Raw genomic sequence first — 27152 nt, 5'->3', positions numbered from 1 at the left:
GCCACCCAGAGCCTGGACCCCGAGCCCTCCTGCCGGCCGCACCACCACCGGCGCCATGACCAAGGTGCGTGCGGGCCCCCGGCGCCGACCGGGACCCGTGCGGAGCGGGTGGAAGGCGAGGGGAAAGAGGAACGACTGGCCGTCTTGATTCTGCGCTCCTGACCTCTGCACGGCTCCTCTCCCTTCGCGGAGCTGGCTGGGGTGAAGTCCCGAATCCGGACGCTGTGGGAAGGGGCCCCAGGGGTCCTAGGCCAGCTCCGATGTGGCGCGTGGCGCCGGGCTGGGGGTTATGGCCGCCCTGCCCGGGACTGAGATTCAGTGGGCACATCCCACCCAAGAAGCGGGACACACGCCGTGTGTCCTGAGGGGAGCAAGGTACTAGGGAGACCCTGGGGCTTGGAGGGGTCTTGTCTCGAGTTGGAGGAGGTAACTTCCCACCTTCCCCAACCCCAGGGTGGGGTCACCCTGAGGAGATGCCGGCAGGGCTGCTACCCAGCCTTCCCTCTACGCTAGAGGGGAAGAAAGGAGAGAAAGGGCCTGGGAGTTGCTGTTTGAAGGTGGGGAAGAGAGAACCTCTCCACATCGTGCGACTTACTCTCTCTAGAGGAGAGAATGAAGGGGACTCCCTTCCCTGTAGGTCCCTGACCCACTGAGAGAAACGCTCGACGCCTCTTCAGAAAACCCATCTTGGACCAATATTGTACCTCTGCTTTCCTTTCAGAAAACCCTAGAAATTTACTCTGTGGAGCTCAGTGGAACGAAAAACATCGAACCAACAGACAAGGGGAACGGCAAGGAGAAGTACAGAGGCCTGAAGAACTGCCTCGAACCCAAAAAGAATCACCGTAAGGAGGAGCTTACGAAAGAACTGAATCTGGTCAGTTGATTTGGCCCTTAAGCCAAATGTGTCCACTGCCTTTCCCCCTTGAGAACTTGGAACCTACCTCTTAACAAAAGGAAGATCAATCTCAAGGATTTGAAAATCCCCATGAGATTTGTTTCCTAGTTTAAAATAAATGGTGTGATAATATCTGCCCAGGGGTCAGGCCTTCTGCAGGATTCCTGCATTCTGGTTGTAGGCACTCCCAGGTAGAACTCTTGAGTTCCCTCTGATTCCAGTCCCCACAGGCACAGCCCAGACCTCTCTCATTCCTGGCAGTTTCACTGAGATATCCCTAACCAACTGCCAGTTTTTAGCTGATAAGGGAAAACTATTGGAGCTGGAACCATGCAGGAAGAAAACAAGACCACTAAACCTTGCTAGATTTCTGGCTATGTATGCCCCATGAGAAAGAATAATTTCACTGGTAAGAATATTGGGCTTGGATTCAAAGGACCTTAGGCTCAATTGAGTTCCACTTCAGTGATTGGTAATTGGGAGCAAACTACCTAGCTTCAGTGAAGCTCCATTTTCTTTATGTAAAGTGGGAAATAAACAATTTGCATGGATGAGGGGAAAAGTGAGAAAAGAGTAAGAATATTTTGTAATTTATGCAATTTATAATTAAATTATAATTTATAATTAGTAATTTTGTTATTTATGGAAGCATTATATTATTCCTGTTAAGGAAGAACTTTGGAGTTATTAAAGCTGGCCACCATGGGCAAGATCTGCCTCAGAACTGAAACGTGACAGGTTATGTTTCAGGAATGTCAAGGGGGAAACTTCTACAACAAGCTTGAAGTCTTACTAGATCATCCCTGCAGTTCATTGCAGACTTTAAAACTTATTGTTCGAGCGGACAGTAGTGGTGTGAGTTCGTGTGGGCTAGAGAACCCATTGTTAAATATTCAGGAATTTGGCAAGTTGATTGATGCTGGGTTAGCATCTTGGAACTTAGTTATGGTGAAAAAATCGGTAAATGCTACAAATCAGAGTTTTTTATTTATTTTACCTGGAGAGCTTGTTAAACATTTAGCAGCACACCACTAGGCATTTGCCCATGTATGTTCTGACAGACATTTAAGAACACAGCCCTGAAATAGGACTGACCTGAATTCAGATCCCAGTTTCATTGACATTCAGTTCCTATTTCAAAAAATGGGAAGTAAAGACAGTGCCTACCTGTTGGAGTTGTTAAAAAGGTTAAATGAAATAAAACTGGAGAAAGACTTAGCACAGAACCAGATAATAATCGTTCTTATTTCCTACGTATCTCTAGCATTTAGGATTGAAGACACATCTAGTCTTCCTTGAAATTGTTACTTATAACATAAATATATCTCCATTCTATCATATGCCTGTTTATTATCAAGAGAATCTCCCTTCTTTGAGCATTTTGTGAAGATGTATAATATAGAAAGATAATTTTCATAGTGTTAGCTAGTGTTCCCCTGCTTCCCGGCTGAGGACCATGTTTCCTTCTTCTTTCCCAACATTCTCACAAGAATCCTATAATCTGATTTGTGACCGCGTACTGGGATGCCCTTTGGCACATTAGAACTTTGACAAGAATGAAAGGATCCCTGGCTGCTGAATGAACAGGCTGATAATGTCCAAAGCCTGAGCCACAGGATGCTGCCCTGAGCTATTCTAGGGCTGGCCAGCAGAGTGCGCCACAGGCACCCACCATACCTCCTGCCCCAGGCTCTCATCCCCAAAGCCAGGGCTGAAGAAGGAAAGATAGTCTGCCTCCTCCTGCCTCACGTACACGCCCCTTAAAGTCTGAGGTCCAGCCATGCAATCTAATCACCTGTTACTTGTATCTGCCCAGAATTTAGCACACTGTGCACAAAACCGTGTCTTAATCCTTTGAATCCCCAGCCATATCTTTTGATCAATATTGGTACAATGACTAAATGAATAAAGCAGAATCTGGCTGAGGAGAAGACAAAATAATTTTTTAATTGGAAAATCTAATCTCTTAACACAACAGGTAACTTTTTTGCATATACTTAAGAAAAGAGATGGTTCTAGTACCCATCACAGTATAAATCTTTGTTTCAGATGATCAGAGCTTGAAGAATCCTGAGTGCTAGGTTTTCTAGGTGGGGTAAAGAAGGCTTTACTCACCCCTGGGTTTTCAGAGACAGGAAGAGGCTTCTAATCCTGTAGCCCAGTGGCTCTCAAGGGACAGGATAGGAGGAATTTGCCCCCCATGGGACATTTAGTGAGGTCTGGAGACATTTCTGCTTATCACTACTCCAGGGAGGGTGCTAGTAGGTGGCATATAGTGGATGGAAGCCCGCCCCCCCCAACAAAGAGTTATTGGCCCAAATGTCAACAATGCCAAGGTTGAGAAACTCTGCTTTAGTCTAATGATTCTATAACAAAATTAGCAAGTGTGGGCCATACTGGTATTTATTTGGCAGTTTTAAATCTGCAGGGCTTCTCTAACAAGTGAACTCCCTGAGTCTCAAGTACTTGATTAAGGAAAGACTTGCTTCTCTCTACCAGATACTACCTGCCCAATGAGGGCTCCATGGGTAAGGAGTTGTCAGATGGGTCTGGTCTGGTTTGGTATTGCTCATCACCCTCAACTAATCCCAGAACTCAGGTCTGAACTAAGTATCCAGATCACTAGCACCCGGACAGCAGGCAGGTATGCTAGAACGTGCACGTGCCGGAGATCAGATTGAGATGAAATGCATTGCTTTGTTCGTGAGAACTAAAGACAGCTAATATGTAGTAAATGACAAATTAAGTCTGAACTCAAGGGATGGCCAGAAAATGCCCTGGCCAGTAAATCAGAAGAGTAAGCTTCTCCTGTAGCAAGACTCTCTCTTCCCTCAATGCAATAACCACCTGGCACAGAGGGTTTTCTCATTCTCTCCCTCACTCTCTGGCCCCCTCCTATCATCAGTGCTTCTCTCAGTTTTCATGGGCTGGGCAAAGCTTAGGGTTTGAGTATTTTGGAATTATTAATGAACTTTCTTCTTCCTTTCATGGACTTCAGGATGACCACAAACTCAGCATTAAGGAACTGGAAAAGAAATATGGTACAAACATCATTACAGTAAGTCATCAAGGGATTGGGGATTGGGAAGAGAAGCCCTGGGACTATGCAAAGGACGGTACAAAGCCACGGGCTTAGGGTGTATGGAAAAGTCGATGGCATCTTTAGGATGAAGCAGCAACTTTGAGGATGCCAGTCACCCACATGCCCAGCATGTGAGAGAGGGCTGGTTGACCTCAAAAGCTGGCATGTCTGAACTAAAGCCTGGAGTCAAGCCCCTCTGCTGAGCTGGACACCTGGCTATAAACATTTCTTTTGATTGTAACTGCAGGAAAGCTGTGGTATCCCCAGAAAGGCTCGGACACTTCCTTATGGTCATGGTCAGAGGTTGCTTTAGATCCCCATGTCCAGGAAGTATAATGGTCTTATCAAAGAATGGGGAAAACCAATGTTAAAAAGCAACCATCCAGAGTGACAGTCTTATAACCCTGCTGTCCATCTCTTCCTCTGAGAAGGAACAATGACTCCAGGACACACTGGTGTGCTCTCAGGCGTCTGACAAATTCCCCCACCACAGGATTCCTTGTGTGAATTCAAACTCAAATTAAGTTTCAAAAGTTTTGGTGTTTTGACATCAGGAGATTTGGATACATCTGTTCAAGTCAACAAAAAGACCTACTGTGTGCAACACACAAGACTGGCAGTGAGAGGGCCAAAGAGGGGCAGATGATCCCTGGTCTTAAGGAGTAAGAATTTCAGCAGGGGAGGCAGGGATATAAGAGGAATATAACCTCCAGCCTGTTTGACTTAGATGGCAAAGAGAGGTCTAAATGGTGTGCTGAGTGAGTGACAGATTCTGACCAGAGGAGCCAGAATGGGCTCCCTAGATCATGCAGTGTTTGAATCAGAACATAAGAGGAGGATTTGGGTTTAAGTTAGCAGAGTACCCAGGAGACCGGAGAGGACAATCTGGGGTTTCTGGGAGCTGATGTGTGTGGAAAGGGGAGGGAGGGGATAGAAAATGAGACTGAGGAGAGGTAATTTGAGTGAAACCATCAAGCACTTCCATATTAAACTAAGGAATAAGGACTATATTGGTTATACACAATTTCTAAGCAGGGAAGTGATTTAAATAAGATTGGCTTTCAAAAGGTATTTCTATAAGAAGATATATACAGTTACAGGTAGGTAGGTGGATGGATTTTTTTTTAAGTGGGAGATGGAAAGGTCTAGAAGAATGAGACAATAACCCAGGAATATAAAATGAGGAACTGAAACAAGGCAGCAGCAGTAAGATGGGAAGGGAAGGGGACAAGGTTTCAGAGAAATAATTGGTAGGACTTTGTTTCACTGGGGTATTTGAACAAATCCCTGATCCCAGTTACCAAGGTAGAGAAGCAAGAAGAGGTGATTTGGTCAGGTGGTCAAGAGGGCCATAGCGGGACACGGGGCTGAGAGATTAGAGAAAACAGCAGGAAGGAGATGGTGATGAATTTTATTTTGACGACAAGTTAGTGACTTCAAATCCAGTTATTCAGCAAATATTTGAGCCTGTATTACAGAACAAGCAGGACACCCTATAAAGGACACGAAAATCAACAAGGATAGACTCTTTTTTTAAAAAAATATTTATTCATTTGTCAGAGACAGAGGGAGAGAGAGCACGAGCAGAGGGAGGGGCAGGCAGAGGGAAAAGCAGACTCCCCACTGAGCAAGGAGCCCGATGCGGGACTCGACCCCAGGACCCTGGGATCATGACCTGAGCCAAAGCAGCCACTTAACCAACTGAGCCACCCAGGCGTCCCAGAGTCTTTTTTTTTTTTAGTTAAAGATTTATTTTACTTACTTTAGAGACAACGCATGAGTGGGGGGAGGGGCAGAGGGAAAGTATCACAAGCTGACTCCACACTGAACGTGGAGCCCAACACGGGGGTCGATCTCACGATCTCAAACAACCATAAAGTAAGGCCTGAGATCATGACCTGACCTGAAATCAAGAGTAGGAAGCTTAACCAACTGAGCCACCCAGGCACCCCAAGGATATAGTCTTTAAGCTGTCCTTTAAGTAGCTTACAACATGATTAGGAAGAAAAAGTAATGACAAGACTTTCTCCATAAAGGATAGTTTGTGGGGAAAAAACCTTATGAGTTACAATACAGGATTTCAAGGGGGGTGGAGGGGCCTCTGTACCCCTGTGGAAGCCATGCTTACCAGGGAGGGCTTCTGGCAAGAAGTGACCACACATGGGCTTCAGAGTTTGGTAGAATTTATAACTCTTAAGATGAACAAGAACTTAGAACTTGGGGTGGATATAGAGAAAAGCAGAAAGACACCAGACTTAAGGATGAAAAATTAGCCAGTGCAATATGTAGAAGTTCCAGAACAGAATATTTTCTAGATAGTTACCACATTACCCTTAACCTTGGCGATTAGCTTTTGTATTTCGAATCCTCCTTAGCCAAGTTACTCCTATCTCTAGATGAATCTCCAAGAAACTAAAATGCCTTAGCAGAGTCTAATATAGTGGCTCTGGAGCCAGATTGCCTGGTCCCATTTAGTAAATGGATGATTTAACCTCCATGTGCCTCAAATTTCACATCTGTAAGATGAGGATAATAATTGCACCTTCTTCAGAGGGTTATTTTGAAGAGTAAATAAGCAAATATACAGAGTACATTGCCTGGCTGATATTAAGCATTAATATTAAATATTCTTTTTAAAAAAGTGCGAGTTGGGGGAGGTGAGGCATCATCCACTTTTCCCAGGCCCTTCTTGGGCATGGTAACTCCTACCCACAATCTGCAGAAAAATGACATCCAATCTGAGGGAATAGAAATGTCTAATTCCTGTTTGTTTTTGTCTGGCTTTCTCAGGGTCTCTCTAGCACCCAAGCTGCTGAGCTCCTGGCCCAGAATGGGCCCAATGCCCTCACTCCTCCCAAGGAAACACCGGAGATTATCAAGTTCCTCAAGCAGATGGTGGGGGGGTTCTCCATCCTTCTGTGGATAGGAGCCATCCTGTGCTGGATTGCGTTTGGGATCCAGTACTCCATGAATACAACCTCATCCCTAGACAATGTAAGGGGGCCTCCTTCCAGGGTTTGCTAAACTAGTAATGGGAAAACAACCATAAAGTAAGGCCATTAGTGGGCAGAGCAGTGGGCTGTAATCAGGAGTCTACACTGATCAATTACTGTGCAGGTTTGGGAAAATCAGTAATTTCACCAGCTGTAAAATACAAATCATAGCTGACTTTCTGATGTCCCAGAGGCAGCATGAGCATGAATTTTAGAGGGAGAGAGAGACACCCTATAAGTTCCTGAGGGGACAAAAAAGATCTATATCCATGTGAAATATTTTGGGTTTCTCTCTCCTCAAAGCTAATTGTGTCCCTTTAACATGGGGAGCATCTATGCCTGCTGATAACAGTACCAAAACCAAAAAACTGACCTGGCCAGCATGATGCTGAGAGAAAGAAGCCAGATGCAAAAGGCCACATACTGTATGATTCCATTGATAAGAAATGTCCAGAACAGGCACACCCTAGAGACAGAAAGATCAGAGGCGGTTAGGGCTGGGGGCAGGGGTGGGGAATGACAGCCACTGGGCAGTAGCCATCTTATTGGGATGACGGAAATGTCCTAAAACTGGCTTGTAGTGATTGTTGCAAAATTGTGTAAATTCATCAAAAATCATTGAATTATACACTTTAAGTGGGTATATTTTGTGACCTGTAAATGACACCAGAATACCACTGCCATGTCTCTCACCTTCCCGTGGAGAGCTCAAGCCCTAGGACCTGGCTCATTCCTGATGCCTGTTCTTCTGATAGATGCTTCTTCCCCTTACCCAGGTATACTTGGGCTGCGTGCTTGCCTTGGTCGTTATTTTAACAGGGATCTTTGCTTACTACCAAGAGGCAAAAAGCACCAACGTCATGGCCACCTTCAATAAGATGATCCCACAGGTGAGTGGCAGCCATCTCTCTCTGGTCTCCACATGACTTCAGATGAGGAAGCATCACATAACGAGGAGAATGGGGCCTCTAAGGCAGAGGGTCAGTGCTCCACCCATTGCTGTCTGAGAAGTCTTAGGCAGTCTTTCTGAAGCCCCATTTCCTCACAGAGTTTTGAGATAATCAGGGAAGTAAGATACAGGAATATGCTTAGTCAAGAGCAAAACAGGACAGAAACATCAGTCATCACACAACATCTTCTATTACTCCTCTTGAGCTTTGGTGAACCGTTCAAACAAAAGTAATTCAGGTGCATCCAAAAGTGAGTTGTAGAAGTTTGGGAGTATTCCCTGGTAGCCAAGGAGGTCAACCTACAATTCTTTATCTGTGACCATTTTTACACCCATTTTAGAGTCTCTCTGCATGTTGCCCCAAACTACTGTCAGTGAGGGATGCCCACTGCTCCTGTCCTCCCACAGGACCCCACGTTAGGAGTTCTCTAGGGAGACCACACACCACTGTCAGCACAGTGGGAAAACCACACTGCCCCTGGCCCACAGAGCTGCCAGCTGGAGAAGGTTCTGGATGGAATCGTCCATGCTAAGAAGTGGGAGATCTGCCTTCCACTCTGTAAAGTCTTCCTGACCCGAGCAAAAGTATTAAACCCTTTGGCTCAGCCATCGGGGTTCTTCCTGGACATCCCAGCCAAGATCATTCATCCTTAATTGTCCCTCTCTCTGTCATGCTTGGGGCTGTCAGTTTGCTATATCTGCCCACAGCAGCGTTTTCTCGTTCCAAGAATATCTCTAAGAGTTCCTCCTCAAGAAAAGATAGTTCTTAGTGTCTTCAGGCCCCAAGTAAAAGTCTTTTGTTGCATTTTTGCCATTCTGACAGCTGTGCCTTCCAGTGCCTCCATTCTGGAGATGTGGGGAGATGAGGATGGAGGAGAGTTGGCGTCATTCCAGGATCTGAGGCATCTGTCACTGTTTTCTTTTGCAGCAAGCTCTTGTCATTCGAGATTCAGAGAAGAAGACAATCCCTGCAGAGCAGCTGGTGGTGGGAGACATAGTGGAGATTAAAGGAGGAGACCGGATCCCTGCAGACATCAGGTTGTTGTCTGTTCAGGGCTGTAAGGTAAGTGCCACAGGGCACCCCAAATATCATACTGATAACTAGCTGCCATTCTGTTGTCTTTCTAGATCTCAGTGTGACTGGGGCAGGGAACAAGATACCTAGTCTTGAACTTTTTCCAAAATTTCTTCTAGGTAGATAACTCATCTCTCACTGGAGAATCTGAACCCCAGCCCCGCTCCTCTGAGTTTACCCATGATAGTCCCCTGGAAACAAAGAACATTGGCTTCTATTCTACAACCTGTCTGGAAGGTAAGTCTGCCTGGTTCCCATGACTACATGCACCACCCGTATCACCTCTCCCCTACAGGCTTAATGTTCGAATCTCTTTACCATCTCTTGCTACAAAGCTTTTCAAGGACAAAACATGGAACTGAAGAGCCCAGAGAACTTTGTAATGTTGTGTGCTAATTGATCATGTAAACCAGCAAAGAGAAGACTATAAGCAGGCTATGGTCCCTTCATAGCTGAGGATCCCCAGAATAAAATGTGTACTTCACCTGTAGGCACAGCGACTGGCATGGTCATCAACACAGGTGACCGCACCGTCATTGGTCAGATCGCCTCCCTGGCTTCAGGAGTCGGAAATGAGAAGACACCCATTGCCATTGAGATCCAGCACTTTGTTCATATTGTGGCAGGAGTGGCCGTCTCCATTGGCATCCTTTTCTTCATCATCGCAGTGTCCCTGAAGTATCAGGTCCTGGACTCCATCATCTTCCTCATTGGCATCATTGTGGCCAATGTGCCTGAGGGTCTCCTGGCCACTGTCACTGTGAGTCCATGCTGCTAGGTGGCCTGTCCCCTGACCCCATTAACACATGGCATTCTGCTGTGCTGGGTGTGCGCCCACCATAAACTGCAAGTCTCCTCCATCTTCAGAACAACACTCCCTCCCTGTCAGGGGACACCATGGGACATTCTTTTTTTTTTTTTTAAAGATTTTATTTATTTATTTGACAGAGAGAGATACAGCGAGAGAGGGAACACAAGCAGGGGAGTGGGAGAGGGAGAAGCAGGCTTCCCCGCGGAGCAGGGAGCCCAATGCGGGGCTCGATCCCAGGACCCTGGGATCATGACCTGAGCCGAAGGCACACACTTAACGACTGAGCCACCCAAGTGCCCCTACCATGGGACATTCTGAGGAAACTGTTTTTTAGAGAGACAAACGGAATTGTGATATTGTTAACATTTTTAACACTGTCCTAGAAAACTTTATATTTTCATTTTTAGGAGCTCTATCTGCAAGTTCATATTATCTTTCTCCTTAAGAGCTCGATAAGATAAAAAAAAAAAAGATCTAGATAAGACGCAAACACCACTTACAGATTTTCAGGAAGCCTGACACCTTCTCTACATTTTCACATTTCTTAAAAAGAAAAAAGAATCCTTGGCAATTTCTACAACTGAGGAACTTGGGCACATTGTTCACCTCCTACATTTAATAGAAGGATTATGGCATATATATATAGGGCTTTATGTGGTTTATCAGCCACTGGGTCAGCTTTACCGCATCTGTAACTCTACCTCTGTCCTGAAATCAGTCCGGCTCCAGCTGCTTCTATGTTATGGAGCCTGAGTTCAAAATGATGATTTTTCTCAAAGCTTCTTCCTCTCTCTCTCTCTCCTGTCTAGGTGACTCTGTCGCTGACAGCTAAACGGCTGGCCAAGAAGAACTGCTTGGTGAAGAACCTGGAAGCAGTGGAGACCCTCGGCTCCACCTCTATCATTTGCTCAGACAAGACTGGGACTCTGACCCAGAACAGGATGACTGTGGCTCATTTGTGGTTCGACAATCAGATCTTCATAGCTGACACCAGTGAAGACCATTCAAGTAAGTCTTCTGGAACATTCAGGGTGGCCCGAAGCTATGGACTCGAGCAGAGCGGGCTGAGCAGAACATGGCAGCATTGGTGTGCCAACCAATCAGAGGATTGGTTGACTAGTATGGATATTAGGTCCAGGACCCATAGCATCCACTGTTCTGTTTTCCAGACCAAGTCTTTGATCAAAGCTCTGGAACCTGGGCCTCCTTATCAAAGATAATAACATTGTGTAACAGAGCTGAGTTCAGACCAGGACAAGAAAGCGTCCCCATCATGAAGGTAAAGCTTCAGTATATACTTGGTCTTAAATCATAGCCAGTTTGAAGTCACTTCCTCTGTTCTGATTTGGTACTTGATTTAAATCTCTCCCACTGAGTGAAGTTTGTACTAGTAAGAGCAAGTCTGATTCACAAGACCTGCAGAAAATTTTCTTCACCCTAACTTGCTTTGAGAAATCACCGAGATGTCTAAAAGTCCTCAGAACAGTGATTTAGGTCTATTGAGAATTCTGTCTCATTCCTGAAAATGAATGTACCTTTAAGTTACTTTCCTTTACAAGCAAGTAGATATAATCAAAGTTCCTTTATTACATAAATGCCATTCACTGAAGTTTAAAATATAATTGGAAGGAAATAGAAGGCTTGACCTTAGAACGTATTCCTCTTGGCAGCAGATGCGGTGCGAAGGGGCCCTGGAATGTTAGCATATACAAAAACAAACTTTCCTTTCTCCCCCTTCCTCCTCCCCTTCCTCTCTCTTCTCCCCCTGTCCTCTCCTTCTGAGTGAGTCACTCAATCTATCTTCTCCTGGCTTTTCTATTTGCCATCTGTTTCCTTCATTGACTCTTTCTTTCTTATACTTTTTGTTTGGTTGCTTTTCTTTGTCAGACAGCTCATCAATTCTCTTCTTGGCCCATCAGTTCTCTGTCCATATCTTTCAAATCCTTATCTCCAGTTCTGATTTTTCACCCAAACTCCATGGATCTCCGATTAGCTGTGTGCTCCCACTTGAAAGTTTTGCCATGTTAGACTCTGAACAAATTACACTTGCCACCTTCCACTTGTACCCAACCTGGCTCTAAATCACTATCTTGTCCCTTTTCTATTTTTCTATGACATAACCATTTTAATTTATCATCCAGTCCAAAATTTTTGGAAGTCATCTTTAACTTTCTTCGTTCCTAATATCTTGTGAATCACTAAATCCTATTATTCTTGCTTCAAATAAATATATAATTTTACTTTTCTGTTATCGTCAGTACCTTACATCTAATTAATTATACCAACCTCTTGATTGGCCTCCATGATTCCAGTTTATCCCTCCCCCCAGTCTTTCTTGCATACCAGTAATTTTCCTTAAATACTTCTTTAGATGAACTGCTTCACCTAACTTTGCTCAAAAACTTTCCATGCATCTGTTTTCTGCTGCTTGAGTTTTGGACCTTGCCTGACTTTCAGGGCCCTCTGAATCTGTCTGCATCCTCCATATCCACCTGTACATTCAGCACTTACAATGGAACTCTTCCACTTCATGCCTTCATTCATGGCAGTCTGATTTCCAGAAGGCTTTCTTTTGTTCCTTTGTCTGCCAGTTATCCACCCGTCTTTCAAGACTAGTTCATAGCTGGTTTTTTCATGGAACCCTCCAGGTCTCACAGAGCTCAAACTGTTTTGAATTTCCCTAATGCCAGTAAGCAGCACCATTCAGTTTAACACCTCCACCATGGTTCAGTCAGTGGCTCATTGTGATGCAATCGTTTATTAGATACTGAGCTTAGTCAGGCCGTCTGCTGGCTCATTGAAAATAAGCACAAAAGAACCAGATTATGTGCTACAAATATTTATTTTCTCTTGATTCTCAGAGAGTTGTGGTTGGAGATGCCTCAGAAACTGCTCTTTTGAAGTTCTCAGAGGTCATTTTGGGTGATGTGATGGAAATTAGAAAAAGAAACCACAAAGTAGCTGAAATCCCTTTTAACTCGACCAATAAATTTCAGGTGAGTTTTTCCTCACAACTAAATCTTTGTTATCATAAGAATGGCATTTCTACCTGTAAGTGTCCTTTGGTTAGTATGTATTTTGAATGATATTTGACTTCAAAAATAGCCTTCAGGGATGGAGGGCCTGGGCATCTGGTAAGCCCAGAACAGGTTTTCCTTGCTGGCCTCTTTCCTTTGCCAGAAATAGGTAGAGAAAAAAGAAAAGTGAAGATCTTGTTAGGGCCTGGCTGTCCCTATGAATGATTGATCTATATTATACCCACCCCCCGACACACATATGCCACCTCCACCCCCACCAGGTAACTTGCACAGGTCAGGGGCAAAAGCCACATCCTACAGGATAAATGAAAAGTGGGGGATGAGGGAAAACTAACATTTACTGCTCCCTTAGTGTGTATCTGGTTCTTTCATTTAATCCTCACGATAAGCCTGAGGTAGGATTAATTAATCTCAATTTCTAGGTGAGGAAGCAGGTCCCTAGGAAATGTTGATGTGACCAGAGTTCCCAAGCACCTAAGTGGCACAACCAATTTTCACATATATTTTCAACTCCCAAGGCCATGCTTTTTCTACCACCACACAGAACAGTTTAGCTTGGGCCTTGTGAGTAAACCTTGCCCTTTGTGAACACCAATGAATAGTCTCTCAGATGACTGTTACCAGCCACAGTGCTTTCCAGTTCTGCCCCATATGCAGTTGACAGGGACCTCCTTTCTACCCATTGCTCAGGAAGAAAATGGCCACCATTGCCTATCTGTCTTCCCTCATTCCAGGCTGGCCAATGGTCAACTAGTTCCATCCTCCTCAGGGTGGGACAAATGACAATTTGTAGCCCAGTTTACTGCTGCAGGTGGGACTTCCCATAGACTCCAAAGCCCTGAGAGCAGGGCCTTGTGACTTGGTCTTTGCATAACAGGAAAGTATATAAATAAGATAACCATGTTTGTGTAAAAGTTTCTGGTGTTTACCCACACATTTTGTTTGGATGGCATTTAGGATTGGGAAATAACTGTGTTGCAAACACCTCTGTGGATAACAAGCCAATGAAGAATTGTAGTTAGCCAAATAGACAACTAAAAAATGTATGAAGTAAAATATTAAAGCCAGTAAATCAGGTCTCTTGTTCAAAACAGACGTGAAAATAGAATGAGTAATGATCCTAAAATAACAATAGTAATGATAGTTATTATATGCTAATTTCTACATGTATAGAATCACTCAATTCTCTCAACTCTACAAGGTAGGGAATGAGGAAACTGAGGTACAGGGCATTATCGCACATCTAGTAAGGGCCAGAGCCAGGATTCAAGCAGACCCAGGGAGTCTGTGCTCTTAAGGAGTAGATCCAATTGTCTTCTAATCAGGAACAAGACTCAGAATCCTGCTGCGGCCCCATCTACTCTAGTAAAGACTTTCCTCATCATGTGAGAAATGAGAAAAAGCAGGTTCCATGAGGCCTCATATACTAAATGCTGAAGGGGAAACTAGGCTACCCAGAGTTGGGACTAGACAAGAGGACCTGTGTGGGTTCCTGCAGAAGAGGTCAAAGAGCCTCTTTGGAGGCTGTTAGTGCCATTTTATATCTACACATGAGCAACACTCAAAAAAGAGTCTTTGATGTTGTGACCTTGGAAGGTCTCTGGGGTATCATTCAACCAAAGGAAACAAAGTAGAAAGTCTATGTCTTACTGATTTTAGAATAGCAATTCCCCAAACTGAGACCAGCCCATAAATATATTTCCAATAGTTTGTGGCAAACTGGAAAATTAGGACAGTATTTTATAAAGTTCTATATAAGGATGAATGTATTTAATTTAAAAGATTATCCTTTGTATGCTACCTGACTAAGGCAGGGACTCTGGAGCCTACTAGCCTGAATTCAAATCCCAGCTCAGCCACCTATTAGGGCACAACCTTGTTCTTGCCAGTTAACCCCTCTGTGCCTCAGTTTCCTTCCTTGTAAAAGGTGATAATAATAGTACCCATAGCCGTAGGGTAGTTTCGAGAATTAAATGAGTCAATGTGTGAAGCACTTAGAAGAGTACACAGTATAAAAGTGTTTATTGTTTCTACTTTTTAAATGTTAAAATATCCTATCTTTGAGAAGAGGATAGTGATAGTAGATGGGAGGTTTTACTTTGGTTTTGGTTAGTTAGGTGGGTTTTTTTTAATGTGTTTACTTGGCCATTAAAAACAATAACAACAACAACAACAAAACTATGCTTGCCCTCTACTTTTTTATTTTTTATTGTGCTCCTCTCTGGTATCCAGAAGGCTAAGAACTACTGATTTAGTATCAACTGATAGGCCCCAAATGGTAGGGTTTTGTTTTTGGGGGTTTTTTTTGTAACTTACTCATTCTCTTTCAAACACTCCAGCTTCCTGAAATTCCTTTTGAAGGCTTAGGAGAATACCTGGTATATAACAGCTTCCATAAGACTTAGACATTTTATATAACTGGTTTTTTTTTTCAGATTTTTTCTGATTACCTTATTAGGATGAATCTGGAAATAGAATCAGTAGGTGAGAGAATGTTGATATTAAAATTGTGTTACTTAACTGTCCTGAAAGCCTGTACGTGAGAGTGTCTACTTCCTCCACCCCTACCATTTTCCTTCACCTCCAGGCAGTAAAACTGGATTAATTTGGAGCTGAAGAGGCATAGAAACTCCTGCTGCCCTCATGCCTGCCTGAGTTCAGAATAGCTTGGGACCCAAAGTCTGCTACCCATGATAGGGAGGTAGAGACAAGAAGCAAGAAGAGGTGGCTCACAGTCCCCTGACCCCTATGGGTACCACCGGAGATCTGGTTCAATACACAAGACTTCACAGGGCAACAACCACATCTGGCCTCCCTAAAGCAACTAGTTTCTGTTTGAAAGATGAGATCTACTTACTTTGGATTCAAATTCAGGGTGCCGCTCTGAGCAGGACCAAGTCTAGATCTCTGCATGTTACTTGACCACAAAATAAAAAGGATAGAACATGCCTGTAGTGAACACTCCTTTTCATGCCAAGGATAAATAGCCTAATGAGAGAAAGGGATGTCTTTAATCTTCTTGTCATGTTGCTACTTAAGAGATCTGTCCAGTTCAGGCCCTTATAAGTAAAGATGGTGTCATTATTCAATGGCAGGGAATACGTAACACACTCAATTCCTTCCCTCCCAGCTCTCCATACACAAAACGGATGACCCCAATGACAAGCGCTTCCTCATGGTGATGAAAGGGGCCCCTGAGAGGATCTTAGAGAAGTGCAGCACCATCATGGTCAACGGCCAGGAGCAGCCTCTGGACAAGAACACAGCCGAGGCCTTCCACACAGCATACATGGAGTTGGGAGGCCTGGGGGAGCGCGTGCTGGGTGAGCTCTTGGTGGCAGAACCCTTACCTGTCACCTGTTGGGTGTGAGGCTCTATGCCAGGTCAAGGCACAAGAGGAGACAGACTTATTATTTAGTTGAGTAGCTATGCATCTACATGAATCATAGAAAGAAGAATATGATAAACATACGAGAATATTATATGGTAGTACTGAGGAAGGTGGGGTAGCTTCCAGATAAAGAAAATCTGGGAAGATTTTATGGAAGGAGTTACATTTTAAACTGGGCCTTGCACAACAATTCTTGAAGGGAGGTGAGGTAAAATATTTGAAGTAGAGGGAACAACATAGGCCAAAGCCCAGAGTTAGAAATGGTTGGGGTGTGTGCCCACATTATGAGTGAGCCAGTCTGTGTAGAGTGTTGCAGATAGATAAGATGGCATAGTCCTAGGGGATGGGTAGGAAAGATAGATTGGAGGGCATGATATAGAGTGCCTTATGTGGGTGAGAAACTGGGGTTTCATTCCACAATCAGAGAGAGTCACAGAAGGCTTTGGGATGAGTGAACCAATCAGAATTAGAGTTTAATTCTTGGCAGGAGCAGGAAGAGGAGAGGCATGGGTCTCAGGAGGAGGTGGCTGCCCTTGTTCAGGTAAAAGAGGGTGGGAATTTGATCCAAGGCACTAGGAAGGTGATGGAGGGGGCAGACACAAGAGACTTCATGGAGGCAGAACTGGTAAGACTTAGCAACTAGTTAGAGGAGAAAAATAAGTTTAAAATAATGTTGAAGTTTCTCACTTGTTTATCAGGGAGAAAACACTGCCAGTAATAGAGACAGGGGTTGTCAGAGGTGGAAGGAACCATAGAAATAGAACAACTGGTAGGAACCTAATTGTGGTAACTTAAGTGGTATCACAGGGTATATTCTGTCCTGAGAATCTGGGTTGACAGAATGGCACCTGTGAACTATAGACTATGAATTCAAGGTAACAGAAGTTCACAGTTGATGATAAGGCTCATTAAACATCATAAAAGTTCTTGCCAATAGAGATGGAATCTGTGGAATGTGTGTTTCTAAAGGATATTTGAGCTTGTAAAGCAAATGAAATAATTAAATGAGGTGATAATGCTATAAGCATGCCTTAAATAGCCCACAGCACCAGGTAGTGTTTCCAATGCAGGATTGATACCCATCTGACAAGAATCGCTCTAGGAACCTTGTGTTTGACCTCTCAGACCCTGTGCTTTACTGAAATGTGTGAGGCATTGGGGCATGCTGAGAATAAATTTGATATAAAAGCTGATGAGAAAGTCACATGATCTTAGGAGTCCCACCAGACACAGGAATCCCTTCTACCTTAACCTGTGAGAAGCAGATGCCTTCTGAGTACAAAAGGTTCTCCATTCCTAATGGCCTTTCTCTCACACTTACCTTGATTAAAGACCGAGCTTCATACCATTCCCCTGGTGCCCCAGATTCTTTCCCCAGTTTATGCAGTAGCATGTGCTGTTTTCTCTGCCTCAAATGGCCATCCCATCCCTAACCCTCCCTTCTCCCTGGAAAACTTCTAACTCCTCTCTCAAGAGTCAACGCACATGTGACCTCCTTGGGGGAGTCTTTCCTAATTCCCCAGGTGGCTGTTCTCTATAACACTCACTATGGTGTGTTTGTTTGTTTGTTTGTTGTTTTTTAAAGATTTTATTTATTTATTTGACAGATAGAGACACAGTGAGAGAGGGAACACAAGCAGAGGGTGTGGGAGAGGGAGAAGCAGGCTCCCCGCTGAGCAGGGAGCCTGATGTGTGGCTTGATCCCAGAACCCTGGGATCATGACCTGAGCGGAAGGCAGACGCTTAACGACTGAGTCACCCAGGCACCCTCACTATGCTTTTTTATGCTTTACCTCTTTATGTCTCTGCCCCCACACTAAACTGAGACATCTTCAGAAGCAAAGGCCACCCCCTCTTGGTTTCTGTATCCCTAAAACATACCAGAAAATCCAGTGGGCACACAGTAAATTACTTTTGGATGAAATATGTCCTTCCTAATTACAGCATGCATTTCGGAATTGAAAGAATAAAATGATTCTGGTATACTCTCAAGTATTAGTAAAATAGTAAAGGAGTGTGTGAAAATGTTCCTCCTTTTCTTTTGTTATTTCTTATCCTAATTTCATTGACTCCCAAATTCATGTGCATTCCAGGTTTCTGTCATCTCTACCTGCCAGCAGACGAGTTTCCAGAAACTTATACATTTGATGTAGACACGATGAACTTTCCCACATCTAACCTCTGTTTTGTGGGCCTCTTATCTATGATCGATCCCCCTCGCTCCACTGTACCTGACGCAGTCACCAAATGTCGGAGTGCAGGGATCAAGGTGGGACCTATTTTCCTGACTTAAGAAGTCCTCCATTTATGTTGTCTAAGAATGTTTGCCATCAGAGATAGTATTTAAATCTCAAAATAAATATCATAATCCCCCACTCCCTTTTTATCTCAACTTTCACTATACTAAGATTCTAGTAACTGTCCCAATCAAGGCAAAATGTTGTGTCAGTGTGGAGCAAACCACAATAGTGACTGCAGTGAGAAGGCCATGAATTGACTTTATCTTGCCCTAGATTATGATGGACAATAAAAGTTTTTATTACTTAACCTTAAGGTTCAGCCTCCAAAATCCATTTATCTTCATATTATCAAAGCCAAAATATTAGTTCCATTACCATGTTAATATCAAGACTGTTGAAGCAACATGAGGCTGTCTCAAGTACACATCCCGTAGCCCTTTCACAAGTAAGGTAACATCCAAGGGAAAGGGCCTCCTCTAATGTCAGAGAAGGAAAAGTAAGAAGCTCAGAAGCAAGGATAGATCCAATGAGATCAGTGTGTTCTTCAGAGACAGTTTTGTCTTTGATCTAAAGATCAAGAACTGCCCATAAGGGCAAACCACTATAATCACTAATCACATTCTACTAGGTCATGGTAGAGTAGGTGATACTGTCTGGCCAGCCGAGTTTCTCATTGTCCACATGCCTTTCTCATTGTTTGTGTTCTAGGTTATTATGGTTACAGGTGATCATCCAATCACAGCCAAAGCTATTGCCAAGAGTGTGGGTATCATTTCAGCCAACAGTGAGACAGTGGAAGACATTGCAAAACGCCTCCACATTGCTGTGGAGCAAGTTAACAAGCGGTAAGCACAGAACCAATGTAGCCAAAACTCAAGTTCTTACCCAAGTCCTTATCCTTGTTAGTTCTAAAGAGCTGTGCTATCTGGAGCAAATCCCCTTTTTGCCAGACACTCTCTCAGGGTAACGCTAGGCTGTATTGGCACCATGAAAATTACCCGTGATATATTCCTTACATGAAATTTAAAAACCCAGTGGAGTAGATCTGAAAACTTCAGTGCCACATCTAGAGTGAGAAAAACTGAAACAAAATTTATATGAAATTACTTGCCACTGATCCAGTTGTATAATCAGGAATATTAAGAACCCTCTGTGTCTGGTGCACTCCCTTAGTGCTTATTTTGAGTATTTATTCAGGTGCTTCATAACGCGTAGCTATGTGGACATACGGTAGCAAATAGAATGAAAGCTTCCTAACGAAAGATTTAGTTTTTCCTTCTGTCTCCTAATTCTTGTAATCATGTCTGTCCTTTAGTCCATCACCCATTCATTCACTCATGTATTAACTCTTTCAACAATTGTTTTTTTTCTTGTTGTTTTAAAGATTTTATTTATTCATTTATTTATTTATTTGAGAGAGAGAGAGAGTGAGCACAAGCAGAGGGACAGGAAGAAGCAGACTCCCTGCTGAGCAGGGAACCCGATGTGGGGCTCAATCCCAGAACCCTGGGATCATGGCCTGAGCTGAAGGCAGACACTTAACCAACTGAGTCACACCAGTGCCCCTCAACAATTAATTGTTGAGTGCCAACAATATACCAGGCACTGTCCTGGACACTGGAACTGTAGTAGCAAACAGACTAGACACTATCCCTGCCCTTGGGGAGCTTTCCATCTAGGGCAGAGGGATAGAAAATTAAAGCTCCTTCTGATGTGGTAAGTACAGTGATGTGGTAAGTACAGTGAAGGACACACAGAGGACAAGGGTTCAAGCAGTGGGAGGGGTCCAGAGTCACCTGGACTGTTGACAATTTAAATGATCAAAGACTCCAGAGTCTCAGTGTAAAAATAAATGTCATGGCTTTATTATAATTTCATATTATAATAATGGGGAAGGGAGAGACCAGTGAACCTCTTCTAGTTTACCCAAGCATTTATACCTTTTAGAATACAGAGCTGTCAGTTAATAAATTATTACCTGGGCAACAATTACCAGTTAAGACTACCACACAGAATTGTAGCCTCTGGGCACAATAACAATATCTGAAGTCTAAGAGTATTCCACCATTCCTTTGTGTAAACAGCATTCATCCGACAAAAGCTTTTTGGAGCTTTTCTTAATTTGTTTTATTTATATATTTATTTAAATTCAACTAGCCAATATAGTACATCATCAGGTTTTGATATAATGTTCAATGATTCATTAGTTGTGTATAACAGCCAGTGCTCATCACATCACACGCCCTCCTTAATGCCAAAAATAATAGGATTATACATATCCATGCAACTCTCCTCACTGAACAGGAGATGGGATAAATTTGTTAATGTTTTTAGCTATCCACTTTATCAACTGTACCTTTATGATCATACAGTAACTGTACTTTTGCAGCTGTAGGGAGAAAGGACAAACCCTTTTCTTTTTATCTTACTTTTATATATATATATATTTTTTTACCAGAACATAAGAACACCTATAGTTTGAGTCAAGTGCTAGGATTCTGGTATTTAGCACCAACAGGAAAACACAGACCTAAAAAAGCTCAAAACAAACATGTATAGAAAAAGGCCTGCAGTGTTTTGTGAGTAGGGGTATAAGCTATGATTTGAAAGCTAAAATGTGGAGTGTTAGCCAAGGGAAGGTGAGGTGAGAGATGCCTGTTCCTGGCAAAGGGGAAAGACGGGTGAAGGCCCAAGGGCACTGGAGGAGGTGGGAGGTTCAGGGCTGGGAGTCCCACGGGCTGCAGGGGGAGAGCCAAAGGGGAGGTGAAGCTGCAGCTGGCCTTGCAGACCAGGTGAGGGGCTCTGGGGTCTGCTTCAAGCGCAGTGGAAAGCCTCTGAAATGTTTTAGCAGGGAACAACACAATCAGATCTGCATCATTAATAGTTTCTAGAACCTTACTTTCATCAGCAGCAGACAATAGTTTTCCTCAAAGAGGACCTCAATAAATTGTTCTCCCTACACGGCTCATTGCGCAGTAGACACTATAAATCTGAAATAAGCAACAACACAGAATTGTTACCCATGTGTGTTGGCATAAGCTGAATTCAAGGACCCAAAACATTTGAACAGGAAGTTTTTTTACCCTCTTTTTACTCCTTAAGTAAAACATTGCCCCACAGGTGTTCCCACCCATTCCTACAAGCAAAAGGCTATTTGGCTTATTCCTATTGTATGATATCAGAAAATGGGCCTTACTGTTTTGCCTCAGTTTACTCTCTTGAAATGGAGACCAAAGTGTCCCCAGAACTTATAACCCCTATCATCCCACTAGAGTATTAATATCAAGGACATTGGGTTCCTGGTAAAGTCAAAGAGGTGTCAGCCCACTTCCTGCCCAGAGCAGTGTTTCAGCCTAAGATCCCACCTTTGGCCTCACTCAGTTCCTTCTGGCCATTCTAGGGACGCTAAAGCTGCGGTGGTGACTGGCATGGAGCTGAAGGACATGAGCCCAGAACAGCTGGATGAGCTTTTAACCAACTACCCAGAGATCGTCTTTGCCCGGACATCCCCCCAGCAGAAGCTGATCATCGTGGAGGGCTGTCAAAGGCAGGTGGGTGGACAGCAGCACCCAGAGAAACTTCCAGGTCTGTCACTGTCCTGTGGGGAAATGCAGGGCTCAGATCTGGATCCCAGATCAGGGCTATGATACTTTTTAAACCTCTTCAGAGACAATTCTTCATCACTTTACATTTCTACCCTCTCAGGGGGCTGACCCTCCACCCTCCTTTGAGATCTTCCTGCATGCAGGGCTTTCTGACAATGAAACATTTGGTCCTGTGGTAGGTGTGCATATAGAAAGATTTGAAAATGTAAGATACAGAAGAAAAAATGTAAAGACACAAGATATAAAAGATCCACTTTAGCCTGCCACACACAATGGTTTTAATTACGGAACACATCTTGTTTGGAGTTTGCTGTTCTTGCTTCTGGGATTTCCGGGCTTTATCTTTTCCCCAAAACAGACCGTTCATTTCAGCTCCAGTTGGTCCTACATCCTCCAGAGGAAAGGAGACTATGTTGATTTTGTCCTACCTGTGACCCCTTAGATCTGCTGACGCCCATTTTCTCATGTGTTCCCATAGAATGCAGTTGTCGCTGTGACAGGGGATGGTGTTAACGACTCTCCAGCTCTAAAGAAGGCAGATATTGGGATTGCCATGGGGATAGCAGGTTCTGACGCAGCCAAAAATGCAGCTGACATGATCTTGCTGGATGACAACTTTGCATCCATAGTCACAGGGGTGGAGGAAGGTGAGTGAGGTCTCAAGTGGCCTTACCAAGACAGCAGTCACCTGGGGGATCAAAAGCAAGTCCTATGAGAGCAACATCTTTGCCTAGGTCGCCTGATCTTCGACAACCTAAAGAAGACTATCGCTTACACCCTGACCAAGAACATTGCTGAGCTGTGCCCCTTTCTGATCTACATCATTGTTGGGCTTCCCCTGCCCATTGGCACCATTACTATCTTGTTCATCGACTTGGGCACAGACATAGTAAGTAGCACTAAAGGGAACAGGATCTGATAACTGCCCCAAGTGATGGCAACTTCAGGGGCATTACCTGCAAGGGCAAGGAGATGGACTAAATCAGTGCTCCTCAAACTTTGATGTGATGGGGCCAGAAGGTCTACATTTCTAACATGCTCTTAAGTGATACCAATTCTGCTGGTCCACCAGCTGCACTTCAAAGCAAAGGACTAAAGAGATCTGTCAAATGTTTGGAAGTTAAAACCACTTCACTTCCTATAAGAGCTTTTCAAGACATGAGCTCTTTACCCTCCCCCCAAAATAGGCCATTGGTCAGTTTCAGCTCATATGCCTCCCTTCCCTCTTAAGAAGATAGAGCTATCACTAAATAGCCCCTGTAATGCCGGGGCCCAGTGTCCAATGTGATAACCCACAACTGCTCCTTGTCAAGTAAAAGAATCTGATCTGGAAGCGCCTCACCTACACGCAGTTAGAAGTAGCAGGTATTAACACGTGATCAAGCCTCACATTGACCTACAATAATGCCACGTAAACCCTCCCCTCTTCTGGTATGTGTCCATTTAAGAAATTATGACAGTTACCCACATGGCTCCAGCTTACATAGGCAAAGGGGGGAAAAGGCAACGGAGCAAGCTGAATTCACAATGAGAATGCAGCAAATGGCGCCTCCTACCCTCTTGTTTGGTACAATACCCAGGCAGTCAACACATTGCGGAAAGACTAAAGATATCTTTGCCTTAGAGGGGAACCGGGCTCCTCATGCTTTACAGTCAGATCATTTTCCAGGCTCTTTCAATTCACTTCTTTTTCTCCACTGCAGTGCTTCTTGCATCACCTGGGAACTTGTTAGAAACGAAGATTCTCTGGCCCCAGCTCAGACCTTGGGAGAGACTGGAGGTGGGAGGTGGGGCCCAGAGATCTGACCTTTAACAGGCCTTCCAGATGGGAGGACCTGTGAGAGAACCGCTGTGATCCAATGGCATGCCTAAGGAGGAGAGGATGGTAGGAAAAATCTGCCCCAGAGGAGAAAAGTTTTTATAGCTAGCATCTTTAGAACTGCCAGCACATGGTGATAAAAAAGCAGACTGATTTTTAAAGTCAACCATTTTTAAATTCTCTAGAAACAATGAACCCCCATTGCCTACACCCTGGACAGACCGGTTCCACAACCCTACCACCACCGCAGACTGCCAGCCCCACTGCCCACCCTGAGGCCCCCTGGCGCCATTATCACTCTCTTGGTATGGCACAGTGTTTCAGGGCTAGGCCTCACGGACTGTCTCCCCTTCTAGATCCCCTCCATTGCCTTGGCTTATGAGAAAGCTGAAAGTGACATTATGAACAGGAAGCCTCGCCACAAGAAGAAGGACAGACTGGTGAACCAGCAGCTTGCCATGTACTCTTACCTGCACATTGGTACGACGAAGGCATCGCTGACCTGTCAGACAAGTGACCACCCTGAGAATTAATTCCAGTCAGGAACTGTTTTTCCTTGTGGGGCAGGCTTGGAATGGGAGGAGGAACCGAAAGGAAAGTGAGCACAGGCGCAATTCCAAAGTCATGTATAGAACCTCTGCCCTTATTTCTTTTGTGCTTTTAGGCCTCATGCAAGCTGTGGGAGCTTTCGTTGTGTATTTCACTGTGTATGCACAGGAGGGCTTTAAACCCAGCGTTCTCATTAACATCCGGGTGGAATGGGAAAATAGCAATGTGAATGACTTGGAAGACAGCTATGGACAACAGTGGGTAAGGAAAGGAGTCCTGCAAAGTCCGGCTTCTCCCCTCCTTTCACTCTCTTGCCCAGACTGATGCAGAACTTTCATTTCCCTGGACAGCCTTAATGAGACAGAGAAGGTGAAAGTTTTCTCAGTTAATAGGGCCTGTGGGCCCCTTTGTAACATTGGTTTGGCCTTTGCCAGGACTCAGCCTCCTCTCTTGAATTAGATACCTTGAGCTCGCTTTCTTACATTGGCTTTGCAATTGGTATGGAAGAGTAACCAGTCCAACAATACCCACAGTGGAGCCAAATCAATTAAGTTAGCATCTTTCCCTACTCAACCGAGTAAAGAAAACAAAGTTTCTTTCCAAACACAAGGAGGTGATCCTCTGTCAATCTTGGTGAGGTGGGAAGAGAGTAAAACTTTACAGAACTACGTTGATATTGTCCTAAAGTTTTTCCTCTGGGGTTTCATGGTCTCCTTTTTGTCTGTTGACAGACATTGTACCAGAGGAAATACTTAGAATGGATGGGCTATACGGCTTTCTTTGTTGGCATCATGGTCCAGCAAATAGCAGATCTAATCATCAGGAAAACCCGGAGGAACTCCATCTTCCAACAGGGTCTCTTCAGGTACTGCCCACATCCAACCTCATAGTTCAACCCTGGGCCTTCGATGCAGGAATGATGAGGGTTAGGCCTATAATACATGAGGGCCTTGACTCCACTGGGTGTGTGGTCCTGTAGCCATGTGAATTCAGAATCTGTTTGCTTTTATGTTTCTTGCAGAAATAAAGTCATCTGGGTGGGGATTGCCTCACAGATTATCATTGCATTAATCCTCTCCTATGGGCTTGGAAGTGTCACAGCCCTGAGTTTCACAATGCTCCGGTGAGTTCCCCTTCAACAGTGGACAGGAAAGAGCCAGCCGTGTTCTGAGCTGTCACAGCCTAAGTAAACATTTAGAATTCCAGCGGGTTCTTTCCCCTCCAGGCTTTCAAATGAGACAAAACCAAATCAGTTCTATCTTAGTCTGTCTTAGATTTTGACCTGCTAGTTTTCCCAGAAGAGGAAATGGGTTTTCTAAACTTCACCATCCCATCTCCACCTTTAGCCAATAGGCCACTTCAAAGGCAGATGTTGCTTCTACCAGTCGCAGTCCAGTTTAAATAAGAAGCTTTCCAGTTTTATGTTGTATGACACAATGGATGTGTTGTTCTTTCCAGTAGGGCAGAGAAAACGACCAAGAAGCTCTTTGCCCATTGGCAGGGGGCTTGGCCCTTTCTTTGGATGCATTCAGACTTACCTTCCTCCCTTCTGCTTCCAGGCCTCAGTATTGGTTTGTGGCTGTGCCATTTGCCATTCTAATTTGGGTGTATGATGAGGTGCGGAAACTTTTCATCAGACTCTACCCTGGAAGTAAGTAGTAATATGATTTTTGAGACTCTGTTTATCTACTTCAACAGACTCCTGATTTCTCAGTAACTTTTTTCTACCTCTACAGGCTGGTGGGATAAGAACATGTATTATTAAGACCACCTGACTTCCCAAGCCTCCCAGTTGCACATTGGGGATGTTCTTCATCTTCTGGCTGCATCTGGGAGACTGCTGCAGTAGGGACTTACCAAAATGCAGAAAGAGAAGGCAGAAAACAGTATGAAAGATACCCACCGGGGTTTTGTACTTTCAAGCAGATATTCAACTGTTTATATATGATTTGCTTCTCTATATCCATCTCCATGTTCAAAAATATGTGAATTTCAAGGGAAGAATGACATGTTTATATGTATATAAAGTTCACTCACATTAAATAGTCTTGGGTAATCTGGCCACCTGCTCAGATCTTCCTGCTAGATGAGATGGCTCAAACCTCCATTCCATACCCTATTAAAAGTCCAATGACCTTCCTAGATTCTGTGAATTCCCAGAGAGCTTATAATTTCATAGTCACCTTGCTTAAAAAAGGTTAATTCAGCTGAAGGTTTGCAAGAGATAGAAGTGATGGCAGGTTTACATCACAGCAACATGGACAACCTCAGTTTTGACTCTCAAATATCCTTCTTAACGGTCCCCAGTCACGCAGCTGCATCCCTGCTCACCCCACCCCTCACCACCTCACCAGTCCTTTGGCGCCCTCCCTCCTCCCAGCTGGACTCCTCCCTCCCTCCCACATTGCTCTCCACCCCGCCACCAACTCCAAAACTGAGCTCCACGTCGATTTTGCACATCCCAGCTCCAGCTGCTCTCCCATCCCAAAGAGGTTTTCATTTACCAGGATTCAGCCTCAATAGAGAAGCATTGGGGTTTAAAACAATAATATTTATTTCATGTAAAATGGTTGCAAAGCACTCTCCGGCTTTAATTTTATGCCAGTTATGTTTCATGCTTTAACTTCACTTTATTCACATGTGACACATACATCCATGTTGACAGCCCCTAGGGGACCTCACTTGTAAGTAAAAGATGTTTT

General features: G+C 44.1%; 1 protein-coding gene across 1 annotated transcript; it reads left to right on the top strand.

The window, feature by feature from the left end:
- The first annotated feature begins 473 nt into the window (after positions 1–473).
- On the top strand, positions 474–27152 carry ATP12A (ATPase H+/K+ transporting non-gastric alpha2 subunit). Its single transcript, XM_035726841.1, has 23 exons — positions 474–557; positions 638–877; positions 3897–3956; positions 6771–6974; positions 7750–7863; positions 8851–8985; positions 9117–9234; positions 9489–9757; positions 10618–10816; positions 10978–11087; positions 12670–12804; positions 15977–16169; positions 18331–18506; positions 19186–19322; positions 21878–22028; positions 22561–22729; positions 22817–22971; positions 24258–24381; positions 24566–24711; positions 25182–25315; positions 25472–25573; positions 26010–26101; positions 26187–27152. Exons 1-23 carry the CDS (start codon positions 474–476, stop codon positions 26213–26215), a joined length of 3276 nt encoding a protein of 1091 aa, XP_035582734.1. The 3' UTR covers positions 26216–27152.

The sequence above is a fragment of the Zalophus californianus genome, chromosome 3 (genome assembly GCF_009762305.2).
Source record: "Zalophus californianus isolate mZalCal1 chromosome 3, mZalCal1.pri.v2, whole genome shotgun sequence".
NCBI lineage: Eukaryota > Metazoa > Chordata > Mammalia > Carnivora > Otariidae > Zalophus > Zalophus californianus.
Note: the sequence above shows the minus strand (reverse complement) of the source record. Positions and strands in the feature narration are given on the sequence as shown.

Coding starts and splice junctions, on each gene's coding strand:
- ATP12A (XM_035726841.1), top strand. CDS start 474: ATGCCGGCAGGGCTGCTACCCAGCCTTCCCTCTACGCTAGAGGGGAAG. Junction 11,088..12,669: donor AAAGCGTCCCCATCATGAAG/GTAAAGCTTCAG, acceptor CTTGATTCTCAG/AGAGTTGTGGTTGGAGATGC. Junction 24,712..25,181: donor ACAGCTATGGACAACAGTGG/GTAAGGAAAGGA, acceptor GTCTGTTGACAG/ACATTGTACCAGAGGAAATA.